The 11,268-nt window shown below is 47.2% G+C and overlaps 1 protein-coding gene across 1 annotated transcript; it reads left to right on the top strand.

The window, feature by feature from the left end:
* Nucleotides 1–506: 506 nt before the first annotated feature.
* NUDT7 (nudix hydrolase 7) lies at nt 507–7,464 on the top strand (the record flags this gene model as incomplete). The annotated part of the gene is made up of 3 exons (XM_082290099.1): nt 507–1,016; nt 2,446–2,604; nt 4,497–7,464. The coding sequence occupies 3 exons, from the start codon at nt 507–509 to the stop codon at nt 4,878–4,880; spliced, it is 1,053 nt and encodes a 350-aa protein (XP_082146225.1). The 3' UTR covers nt 4,881–7,464.
* Nucleotides 7,465–11,268: the final 3,804 nt, after the last annotated feature.

The following is an 11,268-nucleotide window of genomic DNA, read 5'->3' as shown; positions in this document are numbered from 1 at the left end:
AAATAAGACCAAGTTAATGGTAGCCACTGCAGAGCAAGTACTAAAATGGCAAACTGGAAAATGAGGCCGGGAGAGGCAGAGGAGTGCCCAAGGGAAAATTTCAGCCCAACGTTAGGAGAGTCCAGGGGACAGGGGACGACCACCTGGCAGACAGGTCTCAAGAAATGCTTTTATTGTGGAAAAGTGGGACATTTTAGAAGAGAATGCCCAGAAGTCATAGGTATAAAATGGAGCCATTTCACTGGAGAACACGTGTGTATTCAGCTCTCAGCTCAGCTGCATCGTTACTAATGTTGTCTTTTGCTTCGACGACTTTGTCGCCATTTAATTGTATCTAAAAGTTAGTTCATTTCTAACACCACGGAGGTAGAACAAGGTGATCTTTAAGGTCCCTTCCATGCGCTATGATTCTGTGACTGTTTGTGCAGGAATGCAGCACTTTCACGCTCCTTCTCCCACTGCCAGCTGCTCGGATCCCAGAGTTCAGCCGGGACCGGTCGGAATCGATGGAGCCGAGCAGCGCCAGCGCCGCACGTCCGGGGCACTGGGGCCCGGTGTCGGGCATGCAGCGAGCGGCCCCGCGGCTCCCGGCACAGCGACGCGCCCGGCAGTGGGAAACGGAAAAGGAAAGGGAAAGCGAACGAGTTCTGCGCCGATCAGCGGCGCCGCGCGTCGCTGCTGGGGCGGGGCCGGGCGGGGCGCAGCCGCAGCCGCTGCCGCTGCCGCTGCCGCTGCCGCTGCCGGAGATGGCGGCGGAGCAGGAGGAGGAGCTGGGCTCTGGGCCCTGTCCCTGCCCGGGGGCCGCGGGGGATGAGCGGGGTACGGCCGGAGGGTGCCGGGGCTCCGCTCTGCCGGCTCCTAGGCAGGGGCTCACGGAGAGCGCCCGGCGCCGCCTGAGGGAGTTCGATGTCGGGGACAAGTTCTCCCGCTTGCCGCTGCCTAGAGCCGCCGTGCTGCTGCCGCTCATGGTGCGGGGGGGGCGGCTGCACCTGCTGCTCACCGTCCGGTCCGTGCAGGTACCGGGGGGGCTCCGAGGGGCGCGATCCTTCCCGGGAAGTCGTGGCTGTGCGCCCTCCCGGGACCTGCGCACCCTCATCCCGACCCTTGTTCCCAAGCGCACGGCCAGGTGTTTTCACACTGCCGTGATTCTGGTGTTCGCGTGCCAGGAACATGCCGGCTCCCCAGAAAGCCGTGACGGGAAACGGTGATTTCCAGAGTCGGCAGCGATTGTTTACTTACATGAGCAAAGTGACGATGCAGTGCAGCTGTTTTAAATGAGATTTTTCAGTCTGCAGTTACCATTACTCTTTTCTCCCTTTAATACCTAAAAGGCAACAACCTAAGGCTCCCAGAACTCTTTTGCCAGCATTTTGTTTCCTTTTACGACTCTTCTTTTCCATCCCTGTCTCCCATCAACTGTCTGTACTCAGAAATTAGTTTTTTCTGTTGCTGGGTCTTGCTTTAAAAAACCCAAATAATCACAGTTACATAGCTGATAAGCTGATTGTAAATGTGCTTTTTACTGATCCTTGATGCACAAGCCTATTACTGGAATGAACTTAAAGGTATGTTAGCAATCATTCAGGGTTTGATACAATTAAACGGGGACACAGCCTTCGAAGCAGTGACCAGGAATTTGTAACGAGTCAGCTGAGTCAAGTGCGTGTCTCCCTCCCGCAGGCGAACACGCACACGCGCTTCCACGAAATGGCAATGTGTTACACCCTCGCGCGGCCGGGGTGCTCCCAGTCCCCGTTCCCGTTGAATGGCTACTCGGGAGCTTACTCAGGCTCTCTCCCGACCGCCAACTCTTCTATCCCCTCCCTTCTCATCCTTCTTCCTGTTTTGGTCCTGTCTTCAACCGTGCCCCTCTGCTGGTTCTCAGCAACGCCCAAGAGATTAAACAAAACACATCCCGACTGTAGATAACAACAAATAGGAAACAGAACCAACAATTTTCATTCTTTTGCTCCATAATCTTTTTGGGCTGAAGCAAAACGTTATTTCATCTCTCACAGCTACATTATTTAATTGTGTCTTTCAGAAGTTTTTGCTCTTAGAGTGTATTAATTTTGTTCTACAAGTTGTCCGTCTGCATTCATCTGTCAGTGGTTTACGCAAACAAGATGGTGCAGAATGTAAGCTTTGCCGTACTAAAGCAGAAGCTCCAGTGTGAATTACACAAGGCTGTACAGGTGCAGCGTATTTCTGATAGCGAGTCTTTATGCCTTTATGCGAGGGGGATAGGCTCAGCATTCTCTGAGGCAGCTACTCTTGCTAAGGCACATTTCTTTTGGTCTGCAGAAACCTAAACCACCATGTCTGGCTTCTTTGACTGGAAAGATAAACATAAAGGGATGCCGCAATACCAGCCCGCATCTGTGTGGATCCAAGGAGAAACATAAACCTTGTTTCATTTAACAGTAGTACTCCTTTACATTCTAGCTGAGAAGATCACCAGGGGAAGTGTGTTTTCCAGGAGGTAAAAGTGAAGCCACTGATAAAGATGATATTGACACTGCTCTCCGAGAAGCTAAAAAAGAAGTGGGTCTCCAGCCAGAGAGGGTGGAAGTCATCTGTAGGCTGATGCCTGGCATTGATAAAGTAAGTCAGCATATCATTACAAAATAAGTTTGGGTAGTTTTCTTTTGTGAGGCTGGCAGTGACTTTTCCCAACAGATAACTGCCGAGAGGCGCCGCTCTCTCAAGTGCCCATGTGTCCAGCAGAGCCCAGGGAAAGGGTTCTTGCTCTGTGCTTGGCATTTGTGAGACCAGCTTTGGGGTGCCAGTTAGTGACGCTCTGGAGTACCAGACAGGCAGTGCTGTGCTGGCGAGAGGTTAGCAGAGACCCATGGGGATAGTCATGGGGTTACAGTGAGTGGATGACGAGCAAAGAGGCTGAGAGAGGTGCACTTGCTCTGCTCGAAAGCTACCAGGGGGATTTAGCTGCTTTCTTCTCCTGGGTGCTTGTAGAGAGGATACCAGAACTCATCTTGAGGCAATGGACACAGCAGCAACATGGACATTTTGATGAGATGCAGCGAACAAATACTCTTCACCATGAGGTTAGCCCAAAACTGGAGCAGATGTTCCTGACAGGCTGTAGAATCTCCATCCCTGGAGCTGTGCAGAGCTCACTCGCCCAGGCAGGGCCCCAGCAGGCTGCTGTAGCCTCACAGGAGTCTCGTTCAGTGTCTGCTGACTCCAGGGCTGTGCAGACGCAGAGGGACCACCAGAGGGGATGTGCACCGGGATTGTGTGGAAACCTCCAGCAGGGAGACTCACAGAGGTGCCTTTGGAGTGTAGATCACCATTTGTAAATTAACAGGTTCTCAGTTTCAGTAGTAGCATTCAGTATTACACAGGATCAGTTTTCCCTTAGAACAGAGGAATTGCTGTTTCTGAAGGCTGGTTTTGTTCACCAGGTGACAGTTCATTACTGTGCCTTCTGTTTCTCTATCTGGTAGCAATATCCTCTCCCCATTAAAAAATGAAGGAACTACTTTAGAAATTGTATTGCAAAAAGCTTTCTTTAACTTCTTACATGATAACTTCTGCACAGCATGCCTTAAAGCCACATAGTTCAGAGGCAGTGTGTAAAAAGGATCACATTTTCCATGCTTTCGAGCCAATTACCTCAGTCAGTAGGAAAGATTAACTGGGTTTAATTGGGACCACCAATATTGTACATGTCAGATGTTACTTTGTCTTCTTAATAGATATGTTCCTGGTGCTTCTGACTTGGACGGAGTCTTTCCAGACTTGCATCAAATACCACAAACACTGCATTGTTTTTCCTCCTTTTTGCAGAACGGTGGTCTTTGTTAGTGTGAATAAACAGAACTAGCAACGTAGCTTAAAGAATTTTGGCGTTGCCTTGATGCAAACGATGATTTCAGTAGATTTTGCCTTCCTGTGGAAGAAGGGATTACATTTAGAATTAAAATGTCCATAAATAAGGTGTTTCGAGAAGTGTTAGATTTTATAGCTAAATGTGTTGCAGTAATATTTCCGTACCTATTCTGGTCCATGGGTCCATATTCTGGAAAATTCCTGTATCCTGGGAAAATAATACAGAAATAGGATGAAGGATGGGTGATATGGAAAATCTGGATTAAAATCAGAATTTTAAAAAGTAAATAAGGAAGACCCATGAGAAAGCATGCATGCTGTTTTATTTCTGTAGCAAACTGACAAGCCTTTCTAACTGCCGTATGATTGATTATATAGGATGAACAGAACATTTGTAAAATCATGTTTGACAAATACAAAAACATGATTTCCAATTTTTCGAGTCAAAGGAAATAGCTTGCCGTTAGGGGGACAAAACTGCATTGCAGTTAAGGATGGCTCATAGGCTTCTTGTACTAATTTTGTAACATCTGAAATGTTTTTTAAATAACAAACATTTTTGCTTGGTACAAACATAAGTGTTCGAGGGTTTTGTTGATTTTTAAATATTTACTGATTTATTGGCTTTGTTTCTCTCTTTTTAGATGAATAACTTGGTGACACCAGTTGTAGGATTTATAGAGGATACATTCCAGGCCACTCCTAATCCAGATGAAGTGAGCGAGGTTTTTGTTGTGCCTTTGGAGTACTTCGTCAAGCCCTTAAAATACAAGACCTTCTCTTATAGAATGTCCTCGGGTTACTTAACTCGGATACACTGCTTTATATATGATGACCAGGAACATAAAAGGTCATTCAAGATCTGGGGACTGACTGCACACTTTGCTGTATTTCTTGCTCTTGTAATTTCTGGAGAGAGACCTACCTTTGAAGTGGATTATGATCTTGACAACTTAATTTCATCCTCCGAGAATAACTTCATTAATTTGTATGCATCTGTGTATGAAAGAAAGAAGAGTAATCTATGATAAATTGGTCTGGCAATTCATTTCTTTTGAAAGAGGAAAAAGGAGATTTGTTTATTCCCTTTGTACCTATTTTTTGAAAGTTACACTTGAATTTCTTCTGAATTGGGAACTCCAAGCTGGCGGTCCCTAACTAGACTAATAGAATTTTTAATCTCTTAAAAGAGAGTTGCAAAAAGCACACAGTATTTTTGGTGAAACAGACTTTTAAAAGGTCTGTTTCAGTTCCCTTTCGGTTTCAGTGCCCTTGTTGTGTGTGACCGGAGATACTTTCTGGGGTTTGCCTTGTAATACAATGAGATAATGCTAGGTTGTGTAATTTGTGTCTATTTGAGTTAACCTATGAAAACTTTTGGGGATCTGTCCGTCTCCTGCGTGTGCCACACATGGACAGCGCAATCTGTACAGTCTTGTGCGGTACCTTGAAGCACTTCCAGGAGGCATAATAAAAATACAAAAGGTTTCAGGTGTTTTGCTTGAGCTTGTGGAGTGAAGAGGGCAGGTTAACATGTGCAATGAATCTTGGTCAATTTAGCATTTCTCACAAGGAAATTCTGTAGGCTGTGGAGAACTTAGGATACAGGCAACAGGACTGAACTTTGTCCGTCACCACCTTGTTATCAAACCTCACTCAGCTACTGGCAGGAGTCCTCTCCAGGAAGGAAAAGTGGAGGTGAGGATTCATGAGGACAGAAGTGCTTATGTGTAGTTGACCAGGCACCCTGGCAATGCCAGACATGTGACGTTCCTTGTGCTGGAAATCCTTGTTCCCTCATTGCTGCTGAACTAGCATCTCATTCACAGTGGTCATGACCGTACTGGCACATGGTGACGTTTTTAAAAGCTCAGGTGATTTAGTCTGGATTTGAGATCTGCTGCACAGCTCCAGGTGTCAGCAGGCCTGAACGGCTGATCTGAATCCCATGGTGAGCTGAAAGCATTCGGTGTCTTGCAATCTTGTGCCCCAGTGCAAGGCTCAAGTAAGATAAAGAAGAACCCTTGGCTGTTCCTGTGGCTATTTGCACTTGTGCTGCCCCTGCTCCAGTCCCTAACAGGTGCAAGTGTGATAAAGAAAAGCTGATGGCAGTTCCTGTGCATGTGCTGTAACTGCCCTCAAACCTTTCTTATTCCTACATTGGCTCTCCTAGCTAATATTTGCTAATTGTTAATATCCTGCATTCCTTATGTTCGATACTAGTTGACTCCTTAAGTTAAAGGAAAAAAAGACCTGGTTTTTTTGGCTGGGATGAAATCCTTGGAGAAGTAGCAGCCACATGTAGAAAGAAGAGCTTTATTTTTCAGTATTAAACACTTCTGTGAAATTATTAAAACATTTTTAAAAGCTTGACTTGAAACTCTTCATCGTATGAGGTGCAGGAAGGAAGAACTTTTAAATTAAAATAGAGCAAAGCAATTAGACCTTGGATTGGTAAACAAAACAGGTACCAGGAGACACAATTACTAACTTACAGTCCTCCTCTGCTCCCAGCTTTTCCACCTCTCAACCTGATCTGCACAGATACTGTGCAAACTGTACAGCTTCAAACCGCCGTTTGGTTTTAGTTCTCCAGACATTATTGTGTGGAACTGTAAGCACAGCAGCAGCAGTTCAGCTGTTGCTCCTTTTAGCAAATGTAAATAGTGTTCATTTATGAATCAAACCAAGCATTTGGACCAGTTGAAAAACAGAAGTTAACAGAGGTCCAACCACAGAGTGATTTGCAGTAAAGCCACTGGGGCTTCATGCTTCTCTCTGTGCATCCTACACAACTTTATTGACATTAGTTTGGATATTTAGGAAGTACTTTTTCAACTCATAACACTCATTCTTTATTTAGATATCCATCTGGGATGTGAGTGCCCAAAAAACTACTTTGAGCACAAAAATCGCTTAAGTGCTTGCTAGTAAAACTGCAGTTCTGCAAGTCGCGCATTTACTAATGGGCAGTTCTTTCCTTGGGCAATCTTCAGGTAAAATTCTTCCACAGTTTTTGGGGCAGGAACTAGAACATGAATCTTCCAGCCTGAGCACCCCTCCTAAGCAAAGTAAACTAAAAAGGGCTCTTTCTTACTAGTCTTGTGTTATACCTGAATACTACTGAAATCTGTTTCTGCGCACTTTTATTTTGAATGTAGTGGTTTTAAAGGACTCCTGGACTTTGTATTATTGTTTGCAAAGGCATTTAGAGGTACAGTATACTGATACAGCTTTACATCTGAAGAAGCCTTTTTTGTACCTATGTGTGTTGGGGTGGCTCAGCCCACTCTTGGGCTGAGACCATTGAATATCAATCAAACCAGGGCCATCCACTGGGTGGATTTCCCCACCCAAGACAGTGGGTCGGAGGGTGGATCAGAGGATGTCACTGAAGGCTAGGTCGCCTCCCCTTGAGTGGTTCCTGGGTGCAAGTTACCTCCCTCGTTCTGGAAAGTTCTTTGCTGTTTGGTTGTTCATTGGTTCCCTGTTGTGACTCCTGTCTCCCTGTTTTCCCCATTGGTTATGGTCAAGTTGTATCCTCTCCTTTGACTGTACCCCACTGGTTACTTCCCTTTTCCCCACCTTGTTCCCCCCCCCCCCCCCCAAAGGCTGTGCACAGTTCCCCTCGGGGCCCTTTGGTCCCTGGACCCTCCTGCTAATAAACTCACTGGAACCCACACCAGAGGCCCCTCTTGCCTTCTTTGCCTCCAGGCTGACGCAAGCCAAATCCAACGGCCGCCTGACGTGCCTCCTCCGAAGAGGAGCCAGCACGCGCGTTCACCTTGCGCCTTTTCCCACTGCGAAGTCGTCCAGCGAGGACGCTGTGGAGGCTAACGCTGCGTCCCCTCTGCCCGAGGGCACGCTGAGGCTCATGCTTACGAGTCTCAGGTTACGTTATATATGTATTTACACTTCGCACTTTTTCATACCAACAAATCCCCAGAATTCTCCCCAGTTGAGAAAAGGTAAGAAAAATAAATTCCTGATTCCATTCTCTAGCTATGAAATAAAACATGCTTTTGTGACATCTAAATGCGTGCAAAGGCTTACAGCGAAACAAGAAAATTACTGGTAGAATACAAAACTAACTAAAAGATAAGTAATGTAGTGTGGAGTTGAATGGGAGGTTTTAGTCATTCTTTTAGTTAATGTGCAGGGATTCAGCATTTAGCATTTCTGTATTTTTGAGTCCTCGAATAATCAGACCCTTGCTATTTAACACGTGAGCATTTATCACATATACGTGTTTGATAAGGTGCTGGCTTACAATTGTTAGTGATAGAATGAAAATCACTTCTAAGAGAGTATATATTCTAATTTGCAGCACACTTGGGTGAGGAGAAACCAAAATGTGCTTTTCATTCCCAGCAGTTCTGTTTTGTGGAGAACTGCTGGAAACCAGCTCATTTCGTCACTGCTGGAGGGAATGGTGGCGTGTACAGAACAGAAGGAGCAGCTGCCCGACAGTGCAAACTGTGGCAGCATGGAACAAGCCGCAGCTGAAGCGTGCTGCAATGGCCAGCCACCACCACCCACTCTGAGGGCGAGGGGCTCCCGCCACGAGCCCTGAAGGACCCACCGTGCCCAATGGGCCGTTGCCACAGGGCTCGAGCGGGCGCGAAACTGTTGAGTTGCAGCTTAGGGAAGTTAGAGTTCCAACGAGTTCCGGTCCCATCCATGGGCTTGGGTGTACAGTGCTAGAGGGAGTATCAGCCATGTGGACCTACAGACCTTTTTCAGACCCTTCTTTCCTCTAACTGTCCTAATCCTTCAGAACTGTGTTCATCAGAATCTCCCCAGGTATCCCTGTACCAGTCCTCTGGATCCACATCTGCTGTCACTATCCAGAAGTGGATAATCCTATTGTTTGGGGTTTTTTTTGGTTGTGACAGCTTTCTTTCAATCCTTCGTTCCAAGAAACATGTTTGCTCTCCTTCCCTGTTCGTTCTTTTAAGACATCTGTCTCCAGCTGTTTCTCTATTTCCAGTCTTCTGAAATAAGTGTGCCTGTGCCTGTACCAGGCACGCTCCCAAGGTGGCACACGCGCTTTCTTTACCATCTCCTCTTCTGCCGTGGCGGCACTGCTGTGTCTCTCTACCACCTCCTCCAGGTCCAAGCCCTTCTCCTTCACCCATTCCATCCCTAAAGGAGAAGGGGCACAGCCCTGACTCCCCAAAAACCCCTCTACTGACATCCTGCTGACTATGCCAAGGAAAATGTTGCGTAATCTTATAAAAACAAGGAAAACTATATATCCCAATGAGATTTATTTACAAAGCAGCTGGCAAAAGAGCTCTTATTTGCTCAGTGTGGCCCTTGCTGTCAGAGGGCAAATGCTGTGAGCAGCAGAGCTGTGCTCAAATCAGCCTGTGCTGGGGCTGCAGTCTTGCCACCACTCAGGAGGACACGCTGCACCCTGGGCTCAGAGGCATGAGCTTTTGGGCACAAGGAAGTTCAAAGGTGATGTGGGCTGACGTTTTCTTCTGGATGAGAACCTGTCTTCTCAGCCTGTCTGTCCCCTGAGCCATCCCCCATCAAAGCTTCTTTGGTTCATTCCCTCCCTCTTCTCCCGTCCCTTGCAGGGTTCCATTGTGCCTGGCATAGAGCAAGTGCTGAAAGGCACGTGCCACCCTCCCCCTGTGCCACTTGAGCTCCTTGCATGCCCCAGCAGGCTTCCTGGTGCCTCCGACTGCAGATCCAACTAAGATCCAGTCATGTCTGGAGATAAAATCCTGAAGCAGCTCCATAGGTGCTTTGTTGCTTTGTCACTGGGAGTTCTGCAATGCCAAAGACTATAAACCTGTACGTTTCCAGCCAAAGCTGCTTATATTAAAACCCTTTAGACCTGCTTCTATTATATACTGCATTGACAATAATTAGATACTGTATTAGCAGTAAGTTTAGTCATAATTATCCACATCAACAGTGTCATACATCTCCCAAGAGTCCCAAGAGTCTTCTCTCTACGGGTCTGCCCCCATCCCCAGTGTTACCTGGGCCAAAGTACCACCAAGGTAACGTATTTGCTATCAGATGGTCATCCATGATTATAAGCATGTCACTGGCTTCATGATATGGGTTTAGAGTAATAGCTACCCAATTCCAGTGGCAAGGGACATGGTGGGACTTCAAGTAGTGCCTAAGGCTGGCTATAAAAGCTTCAGGTGGACAGAATTCAGTTCTCTGTCCCGAAGAGCTTCACCTGGGAGAAGAGGAAAACTGCACAGCATCTCATGAAATCTGCACCATGCCTGGGTACAGAGCTCAGCGTTCATGGATTTCTTTGCAGGCGACATTTTTTTCCCTGCTTTATTGCTCAACGAGGTGTGCCAATGCCAATCATCGAGGTTCTTATCACTCAGTAGGTTCTTCAAGTCTTTCATTGAGTCCTACAGAGTAACTGAAATTCCATGTCATCACATGTAAAAGCATTCATTGGCTTAGCATAAGAAAACTTCTTCATAAAGTGCTTCCCAGTTTCCGAAACAGTTTCAGGACTGCACTTTTCAAGGCTCGTCTTCTGAAGGATATATGGATGACTGTTTCTTTATCCTCAGATGAACTTGCAAGGTCGGCAGGACCACTGGAGAAGAAATCATGTCGTTCCCACCATACAGGTATAAGAAATAGGCAAAGTTTGTTTTAAAACTAACACTTTTTCCTGCTTAACCTCTACATCCCAGAACAAGAGAGAAATGCTTCATGGAATCATACACCAATAAGAAAAGTAAGTCAGGGCTATAATTCTCTTCAGGTAAAAGCCCAGCTTCCTCCCTGGATCATTTTGTGGCTCAAGCAAGAGCATTAGACAAGAGCATCTCCTTGGAGCTCAAGCTTTAGGAGCAGATCAGTGCAGGGATGTCTCAGGGACGTGTCCCTCTGGACATCTTCACTGGGACCCTGCCTTCCCCAGGAGGCAGTGTTAGGTGCCTTGAAGAGGAGGGCGTTATGTCCCTCAGCCAGGGGGGAGGGGAGGGGTGGAGATGGCCATTTTAAATCAGTTTGGATGCTGGACGTATCCCTCAAAAGTTGCATTCTAAGCCCCAGAGCCAACAGAGGAGCTGAGAAGGGGACAGAGCCTGGCATCAAGGTCGGCAGGAACCCGCTGGCCATGATTCCAAGCCAAGGAACTGTGCCAGGAAAAGCGTGCAGTACCTGCAGCCCCCAGTCGATCTCCTCCACTCCAGCTGGTAGCTGGGGACCGAAGCCACCCCGGCCAGCGCCACTTCGTAGGTGGGGCCCCCCTCCACATGGCACAGCGCTGTGACATGGGCAACGATGTTGGCATGGCCAAAGAAGCTGAAGGTCTGGCCAGCTCACTCTGGCCTGGCAACAGCACACCCCACAGCGGCAGGACAACGAAAACCTGGAGGGAGGGGAGGAGGGATCAAGGTGCTGAGCGTGGAAATGCAT

Source organism: Coloeus monedula (assembly GCF_965178545.1).
Source record: "Coloeus monedula genome assembly, chromosome: 13".
Classification (NCBI taxonomy): Eukaryota; Metazoa; Chordata; class Aves; order Passeriformes; family Corvidae; genus Coloeus; species Coloeus monedula.
Note: the sequence above shows the minus strand (reverse complement) of the source record. Positions and strands in the feature narration are given on the sequence as shown.